General features: G+C 43.5%; 1 protein-coding gene across 3 annotated transcripts; it reads left to right on the forward strand.

Moving 5' to 3' along the window:
* The first annotated feature begins 4,423 nt into the window (after window positions 1-4,423).
* On the forward strand, window positions 4,424-27,129 carry cyfip2 (cytoplasmic FMR1 interacting protein 2). Of its 3 annotated transcripts, none has more exons than XM_030739176.1 (30): window positions 4,424-4,580; window positions 11,431-11,580; window positions 11,672-11,761; window positions 13,999-14,076; window positions 14,864-14,965; window positions 15,148-15,329; window positions 15,423-15,519; window positions 16,242-16,370; window positions 16,489-16,593; window positions 16,682-16,770; window positions 16,960-17,197; window positions 17,377-17,529; window positions 18,056-18,195; window positions 18,284-18,431; window positions 18,572-18,725; window positions 19,001-19,157; window positions 19,241-19,337; window positions 19,442-19,518; window positions 19,622-19,730; window positions 19,822-19,941; window positions 20,040-20,239; window positions 20,342-20,429; window positions 20,550-20,693; window positions 20,840-20,930; window positions 22,720-22,852; window positions 24,465-24,538; window positions 24,666-24,760; window positions 25,346-25,584; window positions 26,298-26,411; window positions 26,853-27,129. In XM_030739176.1, exons 2-30 carry the CDS (start codon window positions 11,464-11,466, stop codon window positions 26,881-26,883), a joined length of 3,591 nt encoding a protein of 1,196 aa, XP_030595036.1. In that variant the 5' UTR covers window positions 4,424-4,580; window positions 11,431-11,463; the 3' UTR covers window positions 26,884-27,129. The 3 variants fall into 3 exon arrangements, with proteins under 3 accessions (XP_030595036.1, XP_030595035.1, XP_030595037.1); XM_030739175.1 differs by lacking the exon at window positions 26,853-27,129 and adding an exon at window positions 26,541-26,708 and having other exon boundaries at window positions 22,720-22,850; window positions 24,466-24,538; window positions 26,298-26,445; XM_030739177.1 differs by lacking the exons at window positions 24,465-24,538; window positions 24,666-24,760; window positions 25,346-25,584; window positions 26,298-26,411; window positions 26,853-27,129 and adding an exon at window positions 23,236-23,677 and having other exon boundaries at window positions 22,720-22,850.
* The last annotated feature ends 558 nt before the right edge of the window (window positions 27,130-27,687 follow it).

Here is a 27,687-nt window from a genome sequence, read left to right on the forward strand (position 1 = left end):
TTGCTGTTTGTCTTCATTTCCCACCACTACAATTACAAATGGTTGGTAGATATTAAAATACGTAATGTGTTTGTTTCTATATAAAAAGGTTGTTAAAGTTGCCAGATCGACGCACCACATACCACAAACAAGGCTGACAGGTTCAGTTCTGTGACTCTATGAATCAATCTGTCATTCAAAACTTTTCACCCATAAATTTAGGCCTTCATAACTAACAAGTTGTGCAGATGTTATCAAAGAGTAAATTATGGAGAACAAAAATGTTTTTGTGCATTGCAGTAAAAATTCTGCTGTAAAATTGGACTTTTTAATATGGGACTCTAATTGGAACGGCTCACTTTTGGAGCCAGGCTCAAGTGGCCAATCAAGGAACTGCACTTTTTGTCAGAGACACACTGAGGTGATTAATCATTCTCTTGTATCACATAAGCCAGTGCATTCTGCTCTGAGGATAGTGGCCAGAATTGGAATTGCGGTTCCTGCTGGGACATACAGGACTGTGCAAAAGTCTTGAGCCACCCCTCATTTCTTTATATTTTGCCAGGAAAATGGGGAACAGGTGCAGTGATTTTTTTTTTTTTTGAAGCATGTGCAAACATGCATAGAAATACAGTACATAAGGCAACAACAGAGTTTGTACAATTCTAATAAGCGTGAAAGTCAATATTTGGTATGACCACCATTATTCTTCAACATAGCCTGAACTCATAGGCAACTTTCTTGTCATTTCTTTATGTAGTCTTCAGGAACAGTTCTCCAGGTTTCATTCAAAACTCTTGTTTGGATGTCGGCTGTCTGTTCTCTGTCAAGATAATCCCACACCACTTTAATAATGAGGTCCAGACTCTGGAGAGGCCACTCCTTGCCTGATAGTGTTCCACTGTGTGTTTTTCTATCCAGGTATATTTTTACAGCATTGGCAGTGTGTTTGGATCATTGTCATGCTGGAAATTGAAGTTGTTCTCAATCAAATGCTTTCTAGATGGTATTACATGGTAGATCAAAATCTGATGGTACTTTTCTGTGTTCATAATTTTAAATTTGGATTCATCACTCTATAAGTTACCAGTGAATTTCAGTTCAGTTCTTGTGTAATTTGGCATACCTCAGCCTTTTCTCCCTACTTCTCTTCCTGAAGAATGGCTTCTTGAAAGACACCCTTCCACTGAGACCATTTCTGATGAGGCTTTGACAAACGATAAATGGATCAACTGAAGGGCCAGATGCATCTCTCAGGTCCTGTGTCAGGTCTTTGCTCGATTTTTTTCCTGTTTAAGGACATGACATTCAGATACTATTCATTTGCTGTATCTATCATCCATCCATCCATCCATCCATCTTCTTCCGCTTTCCGGGTCACGGGTGAGCAGCCTAAGCAGAGAAGCCACATCCTCCAGCTCATCCAAGGGACACTGAGCCATTCCCAAACTCCCACACATGCTTGAATATCCTTGAGAGTATGAGAGTAAGAGCTGGTCCAGTGTTCTGTGACCAGGATGAAAACTGCACTGTTCCTCTTGAATCTGAGGTTTGACTAATGGACAAACTCTCCTTTCAAGTACCCTGGCATAGACCCTCCTGGGGAGCCCAAGGAGTGTGATCCCCAATAGTTGGAATACACCATCGGGTCCCCCGTCTTGAAGACGGGAAAACAACCACACCAGTCCTCCAATCCAGAGGCATGGCAACATCCAACATCTACAACATCCAAAGGAAGTCAGGGCGAGTCTCATTCAACCCAGGGGCCCTGCAACCAAGGAGTTGTTATCTAACTCAGTGACCTCACCCCCAGTGATGGGCAAGTCACCCCCCCCCCCCCCCCCCCCCCCCCCGCCCCCCTTGTTCCCAGAGTATCTTTCCTTTAGAGAAGGTGTGTCAATATGATTAAGGAGGTCCTTAAGTATTCCTTCCACCACCTGACTATAGCCTCAGTTGAAGTCAGCAGCACCCTACACTACACACTGTGTGAGTAGAGTACCACTTTCCCCTCCTGAGTTGAGTGATGGTTTACCACAATTGCTTCAAGGCAGACCAAAAGCCTTTTTCCATGGCCTCACCAAACTCCTCCCACACCCAAGGTTTTGCTTCAGCCAGTGCCTGAGCCGCTTTCTGGTTGCTGGTACCCATCAGCTGCCTCCAAAGTCCCACAGGCTAACCAAGCCTGACAGGACTCCTTCTTCAGCTTGATGGCTCCCTTCACCTCCATTGTCCACCATCTGGTTCAGTGATTACCACCACAACAGGTACCAACCTTGTTGCAGCCGCAGCTCCGTGCAGCAGCCTCAACAATGGAGGTGTGGAACATGGTCCAATGCTGTCAAAGTTCTCCCTGAGGTGGCAGCTGAAGATCTCACAGACTGGGGCCTCTGCCAGGCATTCCCAGCACACCCTCACTATACATTTAAGTACACCAGGTCTGTCCAGCATCCCCCCCCCCACCGTATCAAACTCACCACCAGGAGGTGATCAGTTGATAGCTCAGCTCCTCCCTTCACTCCTCTTCACGTCCACAAATCTGATGATAGGATTGCAAACCGATCATCTATAGAATGGCAGAGTCACCAGATGGAGTACCCTCGAGCACCCCACCCAGCAAATTCACGAAGGCTGGGTATTCTGAACTGTCATTTGGCGCATAAGCACAAACAACAGTCAGGACCTATTCTTCTGGTCTGAAGGCGCAGGGGAGCGACCCTCTCGTCCATTGGTGAAAACTTGACACACAGGCAGTAAGCTGAGGGGATATAAGGATACCCACCCCAGCATGCCGCCTCTCACTGACGGCAAATCCAGAGTGGAACAGAGTCCAGGCCCTCTCCAGGAAACTGGTTCCTGAGCCCAGGCCGTGCATTGAGGTGAGCTTGACTATATCTAGCCGATATTGCTCAACTTCACTAACTCAGGCTCCTTCCCCACCAGAAAGGTGGCATACCATGTCCCAGGAACCATCCTTGATAGCTGGGCATTGGTCTGCCAAGGCCTCCACCCTTGGCCACCACCCAACACACACTGCAACCGACCCCTACAATACCTCCTGGAGAAGTGGGCCTACAGGAGGGCGGGCCCATGTCTGCTCTTCAGGCTGCGTCCTGTCGGGCCCCTTGGGCTAAGACCCAGCCCCTAGGCACTCCAGTACCCTCCCCAGGCCTGGCTCCAGGGTGAGGCCCAGTAACTCTATCCTGGGCAGGGTAAACTGTTCCCTTGATCTTTCTTTCATAAGGGTAATCTGAATTACTCTTTCACAAAAGGACAATTTAAAACTGGTTCTTTGCTAAATTGCCTGTTATATGTAGATGCATGTTCATGCCTTGTGTTAGGTGCCTTTCTTATGCTTGAATGATTCACTGAACATAGGTCAGTGTTAGGTGGCTTAACAAACAAAAAACATTCCTCTGAAAATAGTCAGGTACAAGACTGGCCTGAAAATGAGTGAAAAGCAGCCAATGCTCTAAGAAAAACTTTGAAAGCCCTTCAGAAAGCCTGGAGAACTATTGTTTAAGAGTACTTTAGAAAATGACAAGAAAAGTCTGGCTCCTTAGAAGCAAACTGTTAAGAAATGAGGGGTGGCTAAAGATCTTTGTACAGCACTGGCTACTATGCACGTGATGGCTTTTTCAGGGAAGGAATATTTCCACAGGACAATACTAAACCTCATGCTGCATCTATTGCAACAGCATGGCATTGTGGTAGAAGAGTCTGGGTGTGGAACTGGCCTGCTTGTGGTCCAGACCTTTCTCCAGCTGAAAAATAAAAAATACTACAAATAATAACCAGGACTATTGAGCAGCTAGAATCCTATATCAAGCAAGAATGAAATAACACTCCTCTCCCAGGAGTCCAGCATCTCGTCTCCTCAGTTGCTGTTATAAGTAGAGGGGATGCTAACAGCGGTAAACACAGCCCTGCCCCAACAATTTTGAGACATGTTGCTGCCATCAAATTCACACCCCCCCCCCCCCCCCCCCCCAATGGTACATATTCTCAGTTTAAGCAGTTGATATGCTTTCTATGTTCTACTGAAGATAAATTATGGATTCATGACAGTTGAGTGAAATAGGGAACTTTTTTAAAAAAATATATCATCATTATCATCCACTTCAAATTCATACAGAAAACTGAAAAACAGAATACCAGAGATACCCCACTCCCTTTAAATGAGGTTACTCTGTTCTTTGACCATCCTGATCACTTTTCCCTATACGTACAACATATACCCACAGCATCTGATGGTAATAAATGAAAATTCTCAAAGGCATTACGTGTATATCTGTACCCAAAGTAAGTTACTCTTAAAAGCAGAAAAATGAAAGCTCAAATAAACCGAATCAACATGTCGGGGGCCCTCTCATCATCGCCTACCGACACTGTGACTGTCCCTTTAAGAAATGCACTTGCAGCCATTTTCTGCTCTTTGTGTGGGGTGGATTAGCACCGGGTTGGTACTGGGCGAAACTAGAGCATCAATCGACACAGAAGACGTGAGGGGGGAAAAAAAGCCTGGGAAATATTGGATCGACGTCGCAGACCGCGACACGGTCCGCCCGCTTTACTTTCTCGCCGGACGGACATGCAATTTTCAGGTATGTGGCAAAAAAAAGTAGCGGTGGATGCAGCCGCAGCGCTGACGGTGAGCGGGGCTGGTGATGTGCTCTGGGTAGTGATGATGGCTGGAGACTGGAGTGCTATTTTTTTTCCTAATTCTTCCTCCTTTTCGCATTTCGCATCCTTTCCCTCTACTTATCTGTCTCTCCACAAGCATAAGAATAGCGTGATCCTATAGGAGGGACGTGGGGGTGTGTGAGATTTGGAGCAAGCGCCCCGGTTATCGCGGATAATTGTGACACATGAATGGGATCCCCGTTAGCTTACAGCGGCACCGTAGCTCACGCTGAGATGGGTGGGGTGAGGAGAGGGTTCCTGATGAATGATGGAGCACGTAAAGCTGAACGGTTTTCTGACCTGATATAAAAGGCTTTTCGCTGCATAGACGGAGATACTGTATATGTTCGCTATGATAGTAAAAGAACGGTTTTGATGCTTCAGACCGCTCGATTTCACAACGACGCTCTCACTTTTTTAAATTTTTATTTTTTAAAGCTTCCCTCCCTCCCGTGTGCCCCCTCCTTCCATCAGACCAACAGGCCACGGCAGGCGAGATGCACAGGATTGCTTCACAGCTATCACACCAGCAGTCACGCAGGCCTGTTACGGGTTAACAAATGACAGGTTCACCCACTTCCGTTTCAGACAGGCGTCTAACCCCCAGATGTTTTCCTTTTAGATGTATCATCTCTAGACAAAGCTCAGGCCTATTTGAGTAGAAATATGAACCTTACCATTGCTGCAGACTCGCTGAGTTGTAAAATCAGTATGCCAGACCCTCACCCACATGCAGTGATGTAATGCTTGACTGTTGGTGCTGTGCTGCTGCTGACATTGATCATTGCAAAATTAAAACCACAATAGAAATGTAGCCTAGTGCCATTACTAGTTAGGTAATGTTAGCATTATCCATACAGCTCCAAATCACAGATGACTTTCAAACTGCTTGATAACCTGTGCATTATGTAATTAGTTTGGATTGGGGGTATAAATAAAATACAATAAATAAATAAAAACTGGTATGGGGAAAGAATTTAGAATAAAAAGTTGAAGCAATAACCCAAGGAAAATGACAGACTGGTTATGCTTGTTTAGCTCTATGAAAGTGTGACAGGAATTTTTGTCTGACAAAATTTTTGATCCTTTACCTGAAAATGTAGTTTGCTAATCATAATAATAATAATAATAATAATAATAATAATAATAATAGTAATAATAATAATAAGTTGGAACTGAAGTATTATTCACACTAACTTGCAACAGTTGTTGACTTTGCTTATTTTGCAAAAATGGCTTTTCATAGACACCAAACAAATGAATAATAGATACATACATATATTCTTGTTTTTCTTGCATGCTACATATCCATAACATATCCATTGTATAAGACAAAGTAATCAGTTACAGGCACTATTATCATCACTGTTTGCTGAACACTTATTTACAGATATGGGTGACAACAAATTCCAGTTACTCCAAAGTGCCACTGCACATAAAATGTATTTACAAACAATAACGTACACGTAATGTCAGTTCAGTTGAGTTTTTTTTATATAGCGCCAAATCATAACAACAGTCGCCTCAAGGCATTTTATATTGTAAAACCCCTAAAATAATACAGAGAAAGCCCCAGCAATCAAAACGACCCCCTATGGGCAAGCACACGGCGACAGTGGGAAGGAAAAGCTACCTTTTAACAGGAAGAAACCTTAAGAACGGGCCTGCGTTTCCACCGCACTTTGCGAGATGATCCTTTATGTATGAGTGTGGGCGGGTCCTCGTCTGGACACGGAAGCCGAAGGGCACAAACGTGGGATAACACGCTGTTGTGCTGCGAACATAGGTTACAGTCCAAACAAAACTTTATGTTGCGATGGCAGAGTCACGCCCTTCTGCCGCTTGCATCACACGTTCTTGGTTCCAGTCCAACTAGCAGGCGGTGCTGGAGTTGAATCCGTTTTTCGGCCCAGCACCCGGTGGAAAAACACTGAACGGTTCAAATACTGGCACCGGCTCCGGCACCCAGTCACTGGAAAAAGGGCCTGAGTGAAATTTTAAGCCCGGTCTTAATAGTAGAGAGGGTGTCTGTCTCCTGAATCCAAATGGGAGCTGGTTCCACAGAAGAAGGGCCTGAAAGTTGAAGGCTCTGCCTCCCATTCTACTTTTAAATATCCTAGGAACCACATGTAAGCCAGCAGAGTGAAATGCTCTACTCAGGTGATATTGTACTATGAGGTTTTTAAGATCAGATAGAGCCTAATTATTCAAGACCTTTATATCTAAGGAGAAGGATTTTAAATTAAATTCTGGCGTTAACAGGGAGCCAGTGAAGAAAAGCCAATATGGGAGAAATATCCTCTTTCTTGATTGACTTATAGCATTTAGCGTAACATTATTCCTTGAGTTGTTTCTATTTTGTCATGTTTTATCCCCACTGTCTCCACACAGAAAAGGTCCCCAGACTGGATTTCTAACCCAGAACCTTCTTGCTGTGGGGCAGCAGTAAAAACCACTGTACCACTGTGCCACCCTCATCAAAATCCTTTCAGTTATATTGCTTAAATTATCTCTCCAGATTTCTTCAATGCAAACTACATTAGGGAGTATAGTCTATATCAAAATAGTCTGTTTTGATAAATGATGTGTTCCAAGCAGGAAAGTGGTCAACAGCAAGATCCTGAGCAGTTCTGATAAAGGCCAAATTGTGATAGAGCATCTCCAAAACAGTGGGCCTTGTGGGGTATTCCTGGTATGCGTTGGTTAATACCTACCAAAAAGCGGGTCAGGAAAATACACTTGGTGAACCAGCAGCAGGGTCTTCGTGGGGTGCTCGAGACTCATCAGTGCTATTGGGAAGTAAAGGCTTGCTTGTGTGGTTCCATTGCACTGAAGAGCTGAAGCACAGATGGCTGAAAACCTTAATTCTGGCCACAATGCTGACCCCTACCCACTGTTGAAGCACTTTGAGCAAGCATGTGAGTATTAGAGTGGGCCATAGAATAATTAAATAAGTTGGGCTGATCATGTGTGAATTGTTTACCTGGGAAACATATATAAGATTTAATATGGAAATACGGCAAGCTGGCAGTCAGTGTGATCACCAGGACAATATTCTGCTAGGGAACTAAGTGTTATCTATGCAGGTCCCACCTCACTACTATTACTCGGCCTGCTGCTCAGTTATTGAGAGCGGGTTTGTGAGCATTAGGGCAATCTACAAGTATTAGACAGTTGGTTTTAATGTTGCGGCTGACTGCTGTTTTACAGTTATTACTGTGGCTATTTTATCTTCACATTGACATCTTAATCACAAGCAGCTAATTATTTTCAGTATTGTACAGTTGACTGATTTGAGAAGTGTAGCAAGACAATAGGTCTACATATAAATAATGAACCAGACAAAGGGAAGTATATGCCATACTGGAACTGTAGCAATACAGTTACATGAGTGTAATTGGCAGCATAAATAGCATAATACTAATCTGATGATACTGCTGATGAAAAGCGGTATCAGTGTAGTTTACTTTTTGTTTACCATCCTCTACATGTCCAGCTTGGTGATGGTTATTTGAGGCGTGCTTTATGTTTGTCCCCAACTCTGTGCTGATCTCACAGGGATCGTGACATCACAGGGATCGTGACATCACAGGGATCGTGACATCACAGGGATCGTGAGACGAAAGCAGTTTTTTGCTCGTGCCGCTCTCTGAAATGACAATGAGCCTGTGAAAATACCTCAGCCCCACATCGTCCCTGCACAGGATGCTCTGCACAGATGCTGCCGGAGCACACATTTAGCTACAGACTAGGTGTCTGTGAACGTTTTGTAAGTGATCATGTGTGTGCGTGACTAAACACTAAAGATCGGCATTGTTTCTGCCTTCAATACCGATCGCATAACATCTCACTGTGTGTGGATGAGTATACTGTGTATTACAGGGCTAGCCTTGGGGGGAGATCCCATTGAGTGGTGTGACTCTGGACTTGACACACTTTTTCTCACTTTCTGTCTTCTTCTCAGGCTAGATGTATTACACAAAGGCCCAGCAGCACATAGTTTTTTTTTTTTTTCCTGCCAGTTACATCATGCTCTGTGTTCTCTCTCTATCTCATTCCTTTTCTGTGCTTTATTTGTGATATTTTGAGCCCCTCTCACCAAATGGTTGTCGTGAGAACATCTGATCCAAGCTCTTGATGTAAAGGGACTTCAGTTATAATGTTTGCTTGGCCAGGGGGAATATTATTGTGAAGAGAGCTGTTGTCTCGCTGCCTTGTTTGGCCTTCTTTGGTTGTTCAGCAAGGTTTCCAAGTGCCCAGAAGGGAATGAAGGGGCCCTTTTGCTCTGTGAGGATGCACATACACACAGAGACAGACAGACACATCAACTGTTTAACAGAGCCTGGTATAGGGTGGGAAAGTTTGTTCAGCCAACTCAGGCTTTAGAGCGCGTCTGTATTTGTATGCACAGATGGGAGTTTAGCAGCACTGAGCATGTCTGTCTGCCCGACAAAGCCCCTGTAGCAAGCTGCATGTTTCATTTTCTGTATGCTGAACAGTTATAAATAACCAACCGGGTCTTAAAAGAATCAGACGGTGCGCGCATCCAGGTTGTAAAGCAGTACAGCAGTGTAAAGAATACAGGAAACACAGTGTTCAAGATGACAAAATCCTCAGACGTTAAAAGGTTTCTCTCACACACACACACACACACACACACACACACACACACGAGAGTGTACATTGGTACACACCTCAGAATACACTGCGTTGTTGAGAAGGTGCTGGCTTTCATCTGTTTCTGCTGTGCCCAAATTCAACTGCATACTTAAACTACGGAACAGAAACAAAAGGGCAGCTAAAGGGCAAAAACTCTCTGTATATGAGTGGCGCTACATGCCATAATGGAAAATGATGTCACCCACAATCAACTAAAGAATCTGTTATCCGCAGAAGAGCAGAAAAGGGAAGCGGAACAACTTAAATTCATCATCCAAATATTGATATACGTATCTGTGTGTGTGTGTGTGTGTGTGTGTGTGTGTGTTTGTGTGTGTTCATCATGGTAAAATCTGGTATTGGTGACACCTACTATCACTGGAAGTATTGCAATGGTGGTAGTATTTTGGTAGTTTTTTTTTGCGTGCGCGTGTGATGTAACACCACAACATACAGCCGTGAATTTTTACTGGTCTGTCGTTGAGATAAAAATAAAGGTTGAGTTTGAAAGTGCGTGTGGTCTGATCCACAAACACTCTCTAAAGAGGCCAAGTGGCATTTGACCCCCACACACTTCAAGCCCCTGTTCCACATTCTTTTTTTTTTTGTTTATTTTTTTCATTTTGTATTTCAGTGTAATTTGAGTATGGATTTACAGTCCCCATATAAAGTGTCCTTACTTGCTGTGCGTGTAATATTTTGGAAGCTGGGCGAGGTCCGAGAACTCGTTGCTCTTCGATTGGTGGTTTACCACTTCTGTATATTCAAACGTTCGCAGTTCAATACGACAGGAAACCCCTCCCAATTTCTTTTCAGTTCATTTGTGATCATTAGTTAGCCTGCACATGTGACTGTGATCAGCCCGCATATTCATTTTGCAGGCTTCTCATTAGAAAAGAACGCTTTTACAACATCTGTGTTTACTTTAACGTTCCCCTGTCTTCCCTTTGGCAGTTACGGCAGGATTTTTTTTTCTTTTCGCTCTCTATTCTCTTTGGTGTTCGCCCCTCTCAGCTCCGCTTGTGCTGGCTGTGAATATTAAGCTGATTATCTGTGCTGTCAGCCCTGTCTGCCAGGTCAGACATAAAGCACACATTTCTGAGAGCCACATGATTTATGGATGGGTGCACACTGCTTTGGTTAAGCTGGGGTTTATAATGAGGAGAGGGCAATATTGAGACTGTACAGCCTCAGCAGTGTGTGTAGTCATTTGTTCCGGCGATAGCCTTCAGTGTGAACATATAATAGTGCGTTTATATATACCACGTGATTGACTTGAATTGATAAAAATACAAACCCAACCAGCGTGCTCAAAGTTTAAGAGGAAAGCACGTTTTGCCAATGCTGCCTTTGCAAGATAACGGATTTGTGAGTGTGTGTGTGTTCATGTGTGTTTTTGTCAAAATGTCACTGTTTTTTTGAAGCGTTCTCCGCTTTTGCCAGATCAATGGCATTTCCAGGTCTTGGCATTTCAAGAATCATGCTCTTCAGATATGTCTGTATGCCTCAAGTCAAGCAGAAAGCCAAAAAGGAAACTGCAAGGGGCCTCTTCCCCTTACTTGCCCTCCAGGTGATAGTCTGGTATTGTCGTGCAGTCGGATGGGAGGGGATACAGGTGCAGGGTGAATGCAGATATTCAGCACCAAAACAGGGTCTCATAAGGGGAAGTGAAGTTTTCTAGGCATGCCGAGACTCTAGCGTATCTTCTTTTATCACCGCTTTATCTCACTATAGCATGCATTTGAATTATTAACAGTGTAACTTGCTCGTTCATTTGATCTATTTGTGCAGTATTTTCTAAATCAGTTTCCTGATTGTCTCAAGGACCCCAGATTAGTTCTGCTGCTCATGGTTAAATTTCCCTGCTTAGGTTTTAAATAAATGCCACTACAGCTTGAAGTAGCAGAAGATTTTCAACCATTTCAATCTTATTATACTTTTAGTTACTTATATTGCCCGTTTATCCACGTACCCACTGCAAAAACTGCAGTAGTAACACCAGGTGTAAAAGTTCTTCTGTTTGGGAGTCAGTGATTTTAAAGTCTGTCCTGTTCCACATCTCCTCCTTTATGTAATGCCTCCTTAACTCATATCGTTGTCTTTCTCCGTCAGCCCGGGGTGTTGTTTGAGTGACACCTTGTTACCATGACGACCCACGTGACCCTGGAGGATGCCCTGTCCAATGTGGACCTGCTGGAGGAGCTGCCCCTCCCGGACCAGCAGCCATGCATCGAACCCCCTCCCTCCTCTATTATGTACCAGGTACGCGCCACCGCCACCCACCATTATCCCCAGCTGATAAGACCTTTTCAGCGCGCCCCCCTTTTTGACCCTTTTGTCTCTCCTTCTGCAGGCAAATTTTGACACCAACTTTGAAGACAGGAACGCTTTTGTGACCGGCATTGCCCGTTACATCGAGCAAGCCACGGTCCACTCCAGCATGGTGAGACTTGTTGTGCTGGTTACAGAAATAAACAACAGGGCACGGCCGTCCATTCCACTGTTTCTTTCTTTTCTTTTCTTTTTTTTTTTAAATAGCTAACTCGTGAAATTCATTCTTTTGTGGTCTCGCCTCAGTAGTTTTTGTTCCTCTTTCAGTGAAAACAAAGCTGACTGTGGGAAGCAGCCTCGTGCCCTTAAAGAGAGCCTTGTTTGTGTGAATTGATCATCATTTGGCTCTTCTGTCAGGATTTGGCTAGGCCTGTGTCAGGACACACATACAGATATGCACGCACACTCATATAGACACTAATTCCACTCATACGCTGGTGAATCAGAGAGGCAGCGATCGCTGAACACCTCTGCCCTCATTGTGAATGAACGGAGAATGTGCTGTGACTGCCAAAGAGGGGAAGTAGAGATTTATTTAACCTTTCTCAATGAGGAAGTCCCTTTGAGGTTGAAGCCAGTCTATTTGGGGGCACTCGTCCTTTAGCCACAGGGACGGAGGCGTCTGTCTTTCCTATTTCTGAGAGGAAAAAAATGTTTCCTTTCTGAAATATTTATCTAGTCTTGGAATGTGCCTCTAATCTGAGATGTGTGATGTGTTTTAGTGGCTTTGAAAAAGTTTCCAGTACTAAGATACGGTGCTGTGAAAAAGTATTTGCCCCCTTCCTGAGTTCTCTCTCTCTTTTCGTGTATTTGTCACACTTACATACTTCAGATCATCAAACAGATTTCAGTATTAAACAAAGATAACCTGAGTAAATACAAAATGCAGAGTTTAAATGATGATTTCATTTATTAAGGGGAAAAAAGCTATCCAAACCAAACTGGCACTATGTGAAGAAGTTATTGCCCCCTAAACCTAATAACTGGCAAGAACTTCAATCAAGCATTTGTGATAACTGGCAGTGAGTCTTTCACATCACTGTGGAGGAATTTTGGCCCACTCTGCTTTGCAGAATTGTTTTAATTGGAGGGTTTTCAAGCATGAATGACCTGTTTAAGGTCATGCCAAAGAATCTCAATCTGATTTAAGTCTGGGTTTTGACTTGCTGGTATGTTTTAGATCATTGTGCTACTGCATAACCCAAGTGCACTTGAGCTTCAAGGCACAAACTGGTGCCCGGACAGTCTCCTTCAGGATTTTCTGGTAGAGAGCAGAATTCGTAGTTCCATCAGTTAGGGCGAGTCGTCCAGTTCCTGAAGCAGCAAAGCAGCCCCTGACTGTCACACTACCACCACCATGTTTGAGTGTTGGTATGATGTCCTCTATATGAAATGCTGTGTTAGTTTTATGCCAAATGTAACGGGACTCAAACCTTTCCATAAAGTTCAGCTTTTGTGTCATCAGTGCAGAGAATATTTTCCCAAAAGTCTCGGGGATCATCAAGATGTTTTCTGGTAAATGTGAGATGAGCCTTTCTGTTCTTGGTCAGTGGTTTTCTCCTTTGAACTCTCTTGCAGATGCCATTTTCATCCAGTCTCTTTCTTACTGTTGAATCATGAACTCTGACCGTAACTGAGCCAAGTGAGGCCTGCAGATCTTTGGGTGTTGTTCTGAGTTCTTTTGTGACCTTCAGGATGAGTTGTTGATGCGCTCTTGGAGTAATTTTGGGATGCCGGCCACACCTGGGAAGGTTCCCCACTGTCCCAAGTTCTCTCCATTTGTGGATAATGGCTCTCACCGCAGTTCATTGGAGTCGCAACACCTTAGAAATGGCTTTGTAAGCTTTTCCACACTGATAGTGACTTCGTTTCTCAGCTGTTGCTGAGTTTCTTTAGATCGTGGCATGATGTGTTGCTTTTTGAGATCTTTTGGTCTACTTCACTTTGTCAGGCGGGTTATTTAAGCGATTTCTTGATTCAGCAGGTGTGGCAGTAACCAGTCCTGGGTGTGGCTAGTGAAATTGAACTCAGCTTTCCAAAAAATTGTGGTTAAACACAATTAATTCATGATTTCATGATTGAAATTACTTTTTCAGACAGGGCCGGGTAGGTTTGGGTAGCTTTTCTCTCCTAATAAACGAAATTGTCATTTAAAAATTGCATATTGTATTTACTCATGTTATCTTTGTCTAATATTATTTGTTTGATGATCTGAAACATGTAAGTGTGACGGGGCAAATACAAGATAAACCAGCTGAGGCTTCTAGTCCAGGCTTTATATCAGCGATACGTGAAGAAATAATATGTTGTTTTTATTAATATGCTGTTCTGTGTTGTTTAATTCTGCAGAATGAGATGCTGGAGGAAGGACATGAGTATGCTGTGATGCTCTACACGTGGAGAAGCTGTTCCAGAGCCATTCCCCAGGTTAATGAAAGCTTCCTCCTTATCACTGCATCTTTACCATTTAAATTATTGCTCAGCAAGATCATCTAAGAGATCTTATGCCATCATAAAATATCAAAATAAAGTTTTGTCTGTATAATTAAAGTATTTGTGGTTTGAAATTGTATTCAAGCTCTATCACGCTGTCTTACAGCTGTGAGGAACAATTACACAAGCAGACCTTACAAAACTGCTATCTTATCTTGGCAGAAGTTGCCGAGTTGAAGTTGCGGTTGTTGGGTTGGCTAACTTGACACCGTTTGGCCACTGAAACCGATGCTAAGCTGCAGGCGGTGGTGATTCTGCTCTGCCTTATAGTGACAGTTCTATTTTTAGCGAGAATGAAAAAGGAAAAATCAGAAAACACCCCGTTACATCATTCTAACCGAACTGGATTAGAAAACATTTGCTTTGACAGAGGGATGTACTCACAGGTTTAACACAGGTAGGCTTCTTTTTTTTTTCTTTTTTTGCTTTAGCTTGCTTGACAAAACCTTAAACCCTGGTCTGAGGTGTCACAACGGGTGGTTATCAACTTTCTCCGTTAACTCAGATTTTCATCGAGCTCCGTGCACGCTCGCATCAAATGGCGCATCATTTTAATCCTCACAAAACCGAACAAGTGCTGCCCACCTCGCTGTCAAAAGAACGTCTTATATAAATAATAAAACTGCAAAATGCAGAACTCAATCAGACCAACTAATATATTACATAGACTGCTGTTGCTGAGAGATCAGGCTGTGTGATGGCGCCATCTTGTGTTTGCTAGGTGAAATGCAACGAGCAGCCCAACAGAGTGGAGATCTACGAGAAAACGGTGGAAGTGCTCGAACCTGAAGTGACCAAGCTCATGAAGTTTATGTACTTCCAGGTAAGATCCTGTTTAACAATTGAAGTTTAAAAAAAAAAAAAAAATTTTATGGATTGAGTTTAAATCTCAGGCAAAGTACTAAAGAGAACAGCTTATGTTTTGTGTCTCTTATTTTTATGCACATTTTCTTTATTAATAATACTGTCAATCAGTTTCATATATCGTTTTTTTTTTTTAAACAGAGAAAAGCCATAGAACGCTTCTGTAGCGAAGTGAAGCGCCTCTGCCACGCCGAGAGAAGGAAAGATTTCGTGTCTGAGGCCTATCTGCTCACTCTGGGCAAATTTATCAACATGTTTGCAGTGCTGGACGAACTCAAGAACATGAAGTGCAGCGTCAAGAACGATCACTCTGCCTACAAACGGTAGTGAACCCGAAATAGAGAGCTCCAAATCTGTGGGGGAGGTGGGTTCTCCTCAACAGTGCCAAACTAACTTTTCTCCTCTTCTGCCTCTAGCGCAGCTCAGTTCTTGAGGAAAATGGCTGATCCCCAGTCCATCCAGGAGTCCCAGAATCTCTCCATGTTTTTAGCTAACCACAACAGGATCACTCAGGTCAGTGTTGTGATTATGCGTGGCTAATAAAAGATTGACTTCCTCCATTACCATAAGTTAATTCAAGGCTGGTTTTTGTTTGTTTTTTTTCCTTCAGTGCATCTTTGTGAAAATTGAACCTTTTCATCAGGGCTTTATTGCAAATACAATGAAATATTCTAATGATAGTAGAGCAGCGGAGCTGTAATGCCCCAGGATAATGACTCAAGCAGGCGAATGACTCGCAGTTGCGCTCTGCGCTGTGCTCAAGGTGCCGTGTCACAGAGCAGCTGCCTGAATGTTAGTCAGAGCAAAGGAGCTATTACACAATTAATTTGCCTATTCTAACTTAAATTAACATTTAACCTGCTACACACTGACCGGACAGGAAGTTGCTCATTGACATTCTGGGGTCTGCTTATTAGAATTTCACAGCTGTGGATGTGACAGCTCAGTGCGGCACTGAATTGTTTGCTTTCGGTCCTCTTGAATCGTGTCAGCTCACAGTGTAAAAGGTCACTCATGGATTTAATTATTTTTTTAATGGTTCAAGGGAAGCCCTGCTTCAAAACAAAGTGGTGGTGACTTGCTTTATTGACCTGAAGGGGGGCATCTTGTGTTCTCCTTGCCTGGCAGTGACAGTGATACATATGTGCGGGGCAGAATGAGTCCTTCTTTCTTTATGTCGGTGCATTCCTGTTTATCTAAAGGTGACCTGTCGTCTCCTGTCTCTCTCTGAGTAGTGCCTGCATCAACAGTTGGAGGTGATTCCCGGCTATGAGGAGCTTTTGGCAGACATTGTCAACATCTGCGTAGACTATTATGAGAACAAAATGTATTTGACACCTAGCGAGAAACACATGCTGCTTAAGGTAAGCACGCATTTGACATCTTTATCCGCTGCCAGCCTCTAACGTTTCAGAATGATCTCTTGCTGGTGTCTTCATGCCAATTTAAACAAAAAACAAGCCTCCCTTTTCTTTTTGACAGGTTATGGGCTTTGGACTGTACCTGATGGATGGGAATGTGAGTAATATCTACAAACTAGATGCCAAAAAGAGGATCAACCTAAGCAAGATCGACAAGTTCTTCAAAGTAAGAGCTTTTTTAGCATTTCTTTATCCCCATTACAGGCTTTGTTGTGTTTAACCATGACGTGAGGCATTCGTTCTTGTTTCCTCAGCTACAAGTGGTGCCACTGTTTGGAGACATGCAGATAGAGCTGTCACGCTACATTGAGACAAGTGCTCACTATGAAGAAAACAAGTCCAAGTAAGTGAACCCATCGATCGGTGTACCTAATTTACAGAAATCTGGATACCAGTGTTATAATGGACTGGCCATTCTCTCTATGCTTCATTTCCACTGTTTCAACCACAAACCAAACTATAAATTTCTTGATGGGCACACTCCCACACTCTCTCCCAACCCTTCCCGTCTCTCTTTCCCATCTGTGCCCAGGTGGACGTGCACCCAGAGCAGCATCTCCCCGCAGTACAACCTGTGCGAGCAGATGGTGCAGATCCGTGACGACCACATCCGGTTCATCTCAGAGCTGGCGCGCTACAGCAACAGCGAAGTGGTGACCGGCTCGGGCCTGGACAGCCAGAAGTCGGACGAGGAGTACAGGGAGCTGTTCGACCTGGCTTTGAGGGGTCTGCAGCTGCTGTCCAAGTGGAGCACGCACGTCATGGAAGTTGTGAGTAAAGCGAGGGATTGATTGCATCCCTGTGTGGGTAGGGAGGATGTTTTGTGCAGCAGTCAATATGAGTGTGTGTGTGTGTGTGTGTGTTGGTGGTTTGGCTGTATGAACATTTCTTTCTTGCTTTTTCTTGTTCTGGCTTTCATCTATTTATAGTTCTCCTTTGTGTCTCTCAGTACTCATGGAAGCTGGTACATCCCACGGATAAATTCTGCAACAAGGACTGTCCAGGCACAGCGGAGGAGTATGAGCGGGCCACACGCTACAACTACACCAGTGAAGAGAAGTTTGCCCTGGTGGAGGTCATTGCCATGATCAAAGGGCTGCAGGTAAAACATTATTGATATATGAGTAGCACTCTCATTGATATTCTTTTTCCTTTGTTAGCAGGCAAATGGGAAAAATAAATGCATATTCATAAATAGTGTTTTTTTTATTTGTTTGTTTTTTTTTATATGCCCGTCAAAAAGATTATATATGGGGTCACTGTTACTTACATTGCACTTTACTAGTTCACCATATCAAAATGATGCAAAGTTATCAACTTCTGGAGGTCAAAGGTCATATGGTTAAATCTTTGGTTTTTTTTAAGTTTTTTCCTGTCCACTTCATATCTCAGAAATAGTTTGAAGGATTTTGATGAAACCTTGCATGATTATTATTATTATTATGCAGAGATTGACTCCTGGAGGTCAAGTTCAAAAATCAAAGTCACATAAATCAGGGTTAATGCAGGGCGACGGGCGTATTTTGCCCTTCTAGGCGGTGGTCTTGTTTAAGGAGTTAAAATGTTAAAAGTTGAGCTTAGGATTAGCTGATACAATAAATGATGACTCTGTGTTATGTGCTTGGAAGGTTCTGATGGGCCGGATGGAGTCGGTGTTTAACCAGGCCATCAGGAATACCATCTACGCAGCTCTCCAGGACTTTGCCCAAATGACCCTCAGAGAACCTCTGCGCCAGGCTGTACGCAAGAAGAAAAACGTCCTCATCAGGTACCTATGCACAAAAACGATGCGATCACAAGATCTTTCTTTTGTTTCAGACTGAAAAAGCCAAAGTATCCCTTTCATTTTTCGGCAGTGTTCTCCAGGCCATTCGAAAAACTGTCTGCGACTGGGAGGGAGCGAGGGAACCTCCAAATGACCCCTGTCTGAGGGGAGAGAAGGACCCGAAAGGCGGTTTCGATATCAAGGTGCCTCGCAGAGCTGTCGGACCCTCCAGCACACAGGTGAGATATGAAACATACCAGGGTGCTTAAGAAAACAACACCTTTGACTTTGTTATTTCTGCAGTGAAAGGAATTCAATTTGCATATAATTCCCTTTTTAAATGGGTTAGATTTTCACACCCCCCCTCCCTCCTCCACAGCTGTACATGGTACGCACCATGCTGGAATCCCTAATAGCAGACAAGAGCGGATCCAAGAAGACTCTGCGGAGCAGCCTTGATGGACCCATAGTCACGGCCATAGAAGACTTCCACAAGCAATCCTTTTTCTTCACACATTTGCTCAACTTCAGCGGTGAGCTGAAATTTCAAGCACTCCCAAGTTTTCAAAAAAAAAAAAAGTTTTTGCACATCGTGTGTCTTGTCAGCAGGTGTGCAGGATTTTTAAAAAAGCTCTTAACTAGAAGAGAAAGGAATGAATCCTCCACAGAATCAGCCAACATTAATCCCACTTTTTACTCTCACTTCCTTTATTTGGCAATGTTCGTGTACAAAGAGCAAACATTTCTAATGCTTGCCGATGTGTTCCGCTATTCCTTCCCTGCTTCCTGCCGCTGTCCCATCATCTAGAGGCCCTGCAGCAGTGCTGCGACCTGTCCCAGCTGTGGTTCAGAGAATTCTTCCTGGAGCTGACCATGGGCCGCAGAATCCAGTTCCCCATTGAGATGTCCATGCCGTGGATCCTTACTGACCACATCCTGGAGACCAAGGAGCCTTCCATGATGGAGTAAGGAGGCAATCGACAAACTTGTGTTGCGTTTGTGACTTGAAAAAGCGAGCAGTATTTTAACTCCCACTCTCTCTTCTCAGGTATGTGCTGTACCCTCTAGACTTGTATAACGACAGTGGCTATTACGCTCTCACTAAGTTCAAGAAACAGTTCCTTTATGATGAAATTGAGGCCGAGGTAAGGTCTGATGGCCACAGATTTAAGTGGCCTAAGGGATAAATCTATAACCACAGTGATGATCTTTTAAAAGACTACCCTCACAGTGTTTTCTTTGCTCTTAGGTAAACCTCTGCTTTGATCAGTTTGTCTACAAGTTAGCAGATCAGATATTTGCCTACTACAAAGCGATGGCTGGAAGGTAAAAAAAAACTGACTTCCTTTTTAAACATTTTGGAGTTGTTGGCAGACATTGAAGCAGTCTTTGCAGACTTCTACAAAATCACATGCCATATGTTCCACAGTGTCCTCCTAGACAAGCGCTTCAGAGCAGAGTGTAAAAATTATGGCGTGATCATCCCGTACCCTCCATCAAACCGCTACGAGACGCTGCTCAAACAGAGACACGTGCAGGTAGCTCAAAGATGAAAACACTTGTGTCTTGTGTCCGTATCCATTTGGCCGTGATTCTGTGTTTCTCATCCATTCTTCTCGTCTCATGCAGCTGCTGGGACGCTCGATCGACCTGAACCGTCTGATTACTCAGAGGATCTCCGCAGCAATGTACAAGTCCCTGGACCACGCCATCAGCCGCTTTGAAAGCGAGGATCTTACCTCTATAGTGGTAAGCTCAAACGTCAGGCGAGCTAATGAAAAGCGGGCATCTGCTTATGTGCCCTCTGCACATCATTTTTCTCACACTGCCTCTGTATGTCCGCACAGGAGTTGGAGTGGCTGCTGGAGGTTAACAGGCTAACCCACCGCCTCCTGTCCAAGCACATGACTCTGGACAGCTTTGACGCCATGTTCCGCGAGGCTAACCACAACGTCTCCGCTCCCTACGGACGGATCACCCTCCACGTTTTCTGGGAACTCAACTTCGATTTCCTCCCCAACTACTGCTACAACGGATCCACGAACCGGTCAGTTTCACCGCGTTGTTTAAAGCAACAAAAAAAAGATATTTGCACAAAGCTTTCATTTTTTTCTTGACCTTTTTTTTTTTTTTGTCTCCCTCTGTTCAGCTTTGTACGGACAGCTATTCCATTCACCCAGGAGCCTCAAAGAGACAAGCCAGCCAACGTACAGCCTTACTACCTGTATGGGTCCAAGGTGTGGCACCATCTGCAGCATTATAGTAAAAACTTGTATAAAAGCTCGTAATTTTGTGTGTAAAGCAAACTTCCTGTTGCTCCAGAACAACATTGTGTCTGTTTCTTCTTTCCCTCTCAGCCTCTCAACATCGCATACTCCCACATATACAGCTCCTACAGAAACTTTGTTGGCCCGCCTCACTTCAAGACCATCTGCCACCTCCTTGGTTACCAAGGCATTGCTGTGGTGATGGAGGAGCTGCTTAAGATTGTCAAGAGCCTGGTATTTATCTTCATTTTCCATCCTGAAAAACATGCTGTCCTCCCCCTCAGTGTGCTGGATTCTCCCAGTTATTATTCTCCTTCCTCTTTGTGCCCTCTCTTCCCCTTGCCTGCTGTGAACTATCCGTCTTCTCTGTCACTTTACAGTTACAGGGCACCATACTGCAGTATGTAAAAACCCTGATAGAAGTCATGCCCAAGATCTGTCGCCTACCGCGCCACGAGTATGGCTCCCCAGGTGAGTTTATAATCCCCCGCTGTTAAAATCAAAACACATGGAGCTGCATTAACATTTAGACACGAGCTGTCTTTGTCTGCTCTGCTTAAATATAATTCTTTATTTGGCTTCAGCTAAGTCAAATTAAGCAGTTTTAATAAGGAGGCAATCAAACAGACCACTTAAAAGAAATGTAACTACATTTTAAAATATTTTAATAACAGTGCTTTGGTGGAAAGATAATAGAAATCTGATCAGGTGTTGGGTGACTGCTGTGAAATTTGGTCGCCACCAGCATATCGAAATGTCAGTTAAAACATATCTGTAAAATGAATATCGTTCTCATCAGCTTGTACCAAGCGTACGTTTATATGATAAACTTTCCTCTCGGTTAGCACCAGCGCCTTAGCACGCTCATCACGAGGTCGTTATCAGTACAGATCTTTTTAGCTCGAAAACCACAGTGTGAAAATAACCTCGCACATTGGGTTAATGTCCTCACACAGCTGTTAAAATGCGCTTATAGTATTGTACAAAAGTCTTGCATCAGCCCTCATTTACAAATATTTTGCTTCCAGGCCAGCCAAGTGGCCTTGAGGAATAGTTCTCCAGGCCTTCTCAAGGTCTTTCAGAGTTTTGCTCTGAACGTTGGGCGTTATCTGTTTGCTTGTTAAGCCCGTTATCGCTGACCTGTGAATCATTCAAGCATTAAAAAAAAAGGCACCTAACTCAAGAAAGAAAAATCCAGCAAAGACCCGACAGATGCGTGTGGCCCTTCAGTTGATCCATCTACTGTTTGTCAAAGGCTGTTGAAGAATAAAGGTGGTCATACCAAATGTTGACTTTCAAGCTTGTTAGAATTCTATACACCGTATTTTTGGCCTTATATGCTGCATTTCCATCTATGTTTTTACACGTTTCAATAAATCGCTGCACTTATTTCCCATTTTCCTAGCAGAATATACAGAAACAGTGGGTGGTTGGAGACTTTGGCACCATACCGTATTTCCCAGTGCGAACATACAGTTACGGTTAAAATGACACAATGAGCAAATACAAGGAGAAAAGCAGTAAGAAATATGTACACACTGTACATACAGTAGCTGCTCATAGGTCAGAGCACTTTCATTCCCACTGCTCACTTTTGGAGCAAATGGTGCACAGACTGCCTCTCTGGCTTTAGCCGGGACTTGGAAACATTGAACAGTACTGGAATACGATTCAGCCGTGACTTGGAGAAGCAGTAAAACACTTGATGACAACATATGAACCACTACAAAATAGTTAGGATTCAAATGTGCCATACAGAAAAGAAGAAAATCACATAGATCTAGAATGTCCCTTTTTTTTAAAGCACAAAAAAACGTCTTGTTCCTGCCTACTTCTTTTGCATCTTTGTGTAATCCCTGACCTGCCCTAATGCACTTTGGGTAGAGCTGTGGCTGCAGATTAGAGGCAGTCAGATGGAATATCCCTATGAGGAGGGCTTAGCAATCTGTAGATTACTGATGTTCTGTACCCTGAGTTCTGTACCTGGCTTACTGCCTGTTATCTTACTGACAGCAGTTAATGATCCGCTTGTCCTCTGCTGCGAGGTCGTGATGCTCAGGCCAAATGTGGGTCAGAGAGGTCGCGCAGACCCGCTGACATCATTGCGACTCATCCCGCTAGCAGTAGATTATCAGTGACATAATGAGCTATTAGTAGGCACTTCCTGAAATGTAGGAGAGTATAGAATTTGTCAGTGTTTCTTAAAAATGTAGATTTAGCGCTGTATCATGGCCGTCCTTTCCCGTGTCTGCCATTCCAGGCATCCTGGAATTCTTCCACCACCAGCTTAAGGATATCATTGAGTATGCTGAGCTAAAGACGGATGTCTTCCAGAGCTTAAGGGAGGTGGGAAACGCCATCCTCTTCTGCCTGCTCATCGAGCAAGCTCTGGTAGGACTTTTCTCTTTACAAGTGTCAAAATCCCATAATACTTTAATGTGATTATCGTGCACCCTTCAGTCTCCCCCTTTTTCTACCGCTTTCTCAAAGATTCCTCTGATAGTTCTGTCTGCGGTCCCTGAGCATGCTCAGCAAACAGGACCACTAATATGAACTTCTCTTGACTGCCATGTTTTAATGTGGGTGACCAGTAGCCTGGGTGCCTGAAGGTTTCCCCCCCAGTTTATGATGTTGATTCACTCGCTGAATCAAAACATCACGGGCAGAAACCGTCAGGCTCCCGGTCCACTTGCCCCAAAGTGTGTTTTAATCTTTGATGTTTTTTTTTTTCTGAAATACAACTCTATTTTTCATTGCACGCTGGCAACTACCACAGGTGGTAAGGATTTAGGTCTTGCCATTGGCTACCAAAAATGACACCAAGACCAAATATGTTTTCTTTTTTCTATCTCTTGTTGGTTTGGGCTTTCTTTTTTCCTCTCTCTCTCTCTCTCTCTCTCTTCCATGTTACTTTGGCGCGCACAGTTCACCTTCAATTAGCCATGGAAGCAAAAGGACTGAGACATCATTTATTTATTTCTTTTTTTAAATAAGGATTAAGTGAAACAAAAAGGGCGCTTGAAGAGCGCATCCTTCACGAAGGCCTGAGAGAAATGAACAGCATTTATTGTATGGACCAACATTTAATCATAACAACTTCAAATTAAAAATGCGGCTGCATTGCAGACTCTTTATGTCCTTGTCTTCCATGGAAGAGGTGATTGTATATTTCTGGCTGGTTGTGGGTGCAGTCCTGTGCTCAGCTCTGCACTTCTGCCTCCATTCTCTCGTCTACTTCTGGGCGCTTGTGGTGCTTGTATACATAACGCTGCTCAGCTCTCACCCCAGCCCACCCACCCCCTCCATTTCTGTCTGACTGCACTTGCTTGTGTGTCTATAAAAAGGCTAGTTGTGTGTATGTCGGTTTGGGCTGTGTGTGGGTGTGGGTGCGTGTCTCGCTTTTCTCATTGCATGGCTTTTTCTTCTCGTCCGTTTCCCTTTTTTAGCCGAGGGTTCAAGGTGCTGCTTCCCTAGTTTTAGTTTGATATGTACCTTCTCTTATTGACTAACAATCGCCATGACAACCAGTCTGACCACTTGGAGTTTCCCCCCTAATCTCTAAGAGCTCAGCTGCACACTGACACACGTGACATTTTAGATTGATTAAGATGTTTGTAAACTTGACCTCTTGCTGCTAAACCCGACTAGATGGGATTTTGTACTTAAAGTGTTACAAATTATAATCCTGTTAAAATTGGTCTGTCATCATTGATTGATAATCGTAGCGTCAGTATCCACGCAGTCAAACTCTAATTCAGTTATCTTATCGCTCACTCTGCCTAAGCCAGACGCTGCGTTGAGTAATCTGTCAGCGTAGACCTATAGTTTGGAGATTTCTTATCATGTTTTCAAAAGACTAAATTAAGAAGTTCAGCAAAAAAAAAAAAAAAAATACACCTCATGGCTGTCTGCATGCTTTTGTAAGGAGGGGGGGGGGGTCCATGAAGCATAGGGGGCGACTTTTTGGATTAAAATGAGCTGTTTCTGTGTTGTGCTTGAACCTTAGTCCCAGGAGGAAGTGTGTGACCTGCTTCACGCCGCTCCCTTCCAGAACATTCTTCCCCGAGTCTACATCAAAGGTATACAGTAGGGTTGGAGGCAATGAATTAAAGGCAGACGGGCGCTCAGTTTGCAAGTTAGGAAGTTTTGAGAAGCACTTTCTTCTTGAAATGTGCCCGCAACTGTTGGTGTTTGTGTGCTGCACAGAGGGAGAGCGTCTGGAGGTGAGGATGAAGCGGCTGGAGGCGAAGTATGCCCCTCTCCACCTTGTGCCTCTAATTGAGAGGTTGGGAACCCCGCAAGTGAGTTCAGCACCCATCTGACAGGCATGAAAGCAGACAGAAAAGGACCTATTTGAGCCACTTTTTGTTTTTATGCTACTTTATTATAAAATGTTAGAAAAAGAAATATATATTCTTCATTGGTGGAACTGCTGCACACTTAACAATTTATTGCAAAAAAAAAAAGAATTCCCATTAAGTGACTGGGGGGAATTTTCAGAGCTGGAGCAGGACAGTTTAAGCTTAAACATTCTTCAGAAAATTTCACTTTAACCTGCCAATGCTCTCTCAAATGTCTTTTCTAAAGTCTCTGAAGACTTTTTAGATATGTTTTTTTTCACCAAACTGTAGGGAAAGTTTCTCTTCTGTCTCCTAATGTTATCCTCTAAGCTGACAGACTTACACTGGAAGCCTCCGGATTTTCAGAGAAAACAAAGTTAAACCGAGTAATCGGCTTTAAGTTTCTAGCAGCAAACAACAGACAAAATATAGCAGTAGCAGCAATCCCACAGGAATTCCTCCAGTCTGATTCAAATTTTTTTTTTCTTGATCTCTTCATCCTTAAACACTCTGGCTGTTTTGTTTTGTTTTTTTTCTTTTTACCAGCAAATCGCCATCGCGCGAGAGGGAGACCTGCTGACCAAAGAGCGTCTTTGCTGTGGCCTTTCCATGTTCGAGGTCATCCTGACGCGCATCCGCAGCTTCCTGCAGGACACGGTGTGGCGTGGTCCCCCACCCACCAACGGTGTGATGCATGTCGACGAGTGTATGGAGTTCCACCGTCTGTGGAGCGCAATGCAGTTCGTCTACTGCATCCCTGTGGGCACGCACGAGTTCACGGCAGAGTAAGTAACGTCTGGCTGCCGTCTGTAAAAGCAGGTGCGCGCTCGCGGGCATGTCTGAGGTTCACTGAGATAAGGCAAAGCAGAGCGAGTTGTTGGTGTTTAATGGGTCTTAGATTTTGTGCTGACACTAAATGTTTCAGACTCACACCTGTCTCTTTTTAGCAACATTTAGCCTTCCATGATTTATTCTTGATTCAAATGTTGATATATTTTGACCATTTATGCCAAGATCATTAGAAGTTATTGAAAACTCACAAACCTACCTCTGTGCTTTAATCACAGCACACGTTACTAAATTATTTGTTTGCTTGTAATAAAAAGGTTAATGTTGGCATATCTGTGAAGGAAATGGTAAAGGTTTGGAGAAACTTTTTCAGTGCACATTATGTGACTCCTTTTGTTTTCTTTCCTCTTTAAAAATCAAATGATATCCCTCTGACACCCATTCTTTACATCACCCTCCTTCAGTAAGCGAGCTGAAAATAAATGAGTTGAAAGAGTTGGGGTTGTGTATACGCGACAACAATTTGGACCCAGATGGGGAGTGTTTTTCCATGGCACGTTGCTCCCTTGTGTCGGCATAGCAGCTGGAAACACTATGGCGTTATTGCATCAGCGTTGCATCATTATTTTGCAGACTTGTCGCATCTCGAGAGTTGTGCATCACTTAATGAAAGCGTAACTCCCCGTGTCGCTTGTACTCGTCCCTCCAGGCAGTGCTTTGGGGATGGGCTGAACTGGGCCGGCTGTGCCATCATCGTGCTGCTGGGACAGCAGCGTCGCTTCGACCTCTTTGACTTCTGCTACCACCTGCTCAAAGTCCAAAGGCAGGATGGGAAGGATGAGATCATCAAAAATGTGGTGGGTATACGTTATCTGCTGCATATGCTCAATTTTGCCTTGTTGCTGAAGCCTTGTGATTTCAAAAATATATCCATTTTTCTTTCCCTCCACAGCCACTCAAGAAGATGGCGGACCGCATCAGGAAGTACCAGATCCTCAACAATGAAATATTTGCCATCCTTAACAAGTACATGAAGGCAGTGGAGACAGACAGTTCCACTGTGGAGCATGTTCGCTGTTTCCAGCCTCCTATACACCAATCCCTGGCTACCACTTGCTGAAAAAGACCCTTGGCAAATAGTACACACACCCACACACGTGAAGACACATTCCCCTTAGCTGTGATGCTAATCTCTGCCTCTTAACTGCTCTCTGTGAGGTATAAAGCACCACAATAGCTCGCCATTGGCTGTAAGAATCCAAAGACATATCTTCTCAAACTGTTCCTCTATTTAAACCGTGAATGTCTTTGGATTCTTACGAGAAGTGGAGCAGACCAGAGGTGGAAGTGTACATTCACATCTTTTCTTTTTATTTCCCTATCTGTGTGGCTCTCACTCAGACTCGTGCATGCCTTCTCTTATTCCTTCAGTTGCTTACCTGTCCATTGGATCACTGACACAGATGCCAAAAGAGAATCTGTGCCCTGTGCCGACACAAAAATGAGACGATCCGATTGAAAATGTGATTCTAATTAGTGCGACAAATAACTAATTATATATATATATATATATATATATATATATATATATATATATATATATATATATATATATATAATATTGTATTTAAGTTGAACATGGTGCTCTTATGTGGTCCTACATGTACTGACACAGGCACCAGTACACCTTTGCTATCTCTCTCTATGCGTGTCCTCTATTAAGACCCAAACCTGTTTATCGTGATGCATCTGTATAATAATCTACCCGTGTTCATGATACAAGGCGTCTGTCATGATGCATTTATATACTTTTCATTACTTCTACACACGGCCTGCTTTCAAAGGAGTGGAGGTACATTGCATTTTCGGTTTGCCTTTATTTATCCGCTTTTCTCGATTCCTGACCCCAACACACTTCGATTTGGTACCAGTCCCGCTGTAAATTTCACTGTCGAACAAAGTGAAGTGTTGAGTGTTGTAATTGTTCTTGTTTTTAATTATTATTATTATTAATATTTTAATTTACCCATCCTTCCTATTGACTGGAAACCTCATCAGTTGTTTTTCTCTCTCTCTCTTTTGTCTGTTAGAAAGATTTT

Source organism: Archocentrus centrarchus, chromosome 10 (genome assembly GCF_007364275.1).
Source record: "Archocentrus centrarchus isolate MPI-CPG fArcCen1 chromosome 10, fArcCen1, whole genome shotgun sequence".
Classification (NCBI taxonomy): Eukaryota; Metazoa; Chordata; class Actinopteri; order Cichliformes; family Cichlidae; genus Archocentrus; species Archocentrus centrarchus.

Excerpts from the sequence above, each read along its gene's own strand:
- cyfip2 (XM_030739175.1), top strand. The coding sequence starts at position 11,464 with ATGACGACCCACGTGACCCTGGAGGATGCCCTGTCCAATGTGGACCTG. Across the intron at positions 15,330-15,422 it reads GATCACTCTGCCTACAAACG|CGCAGCTCAGTTCTTGAGGA; the intron begins GTAGTGAACCCG and ends TTCTGCCTCTAG. Across the intron at positions 16,594-16,681 it reads AGATCGACAAGTTCTTCAAA|CTACAAGTGGTGCCACTGTT; the intron begins GTAAGAGCTTTT and ends TTGTTTCCTCAG.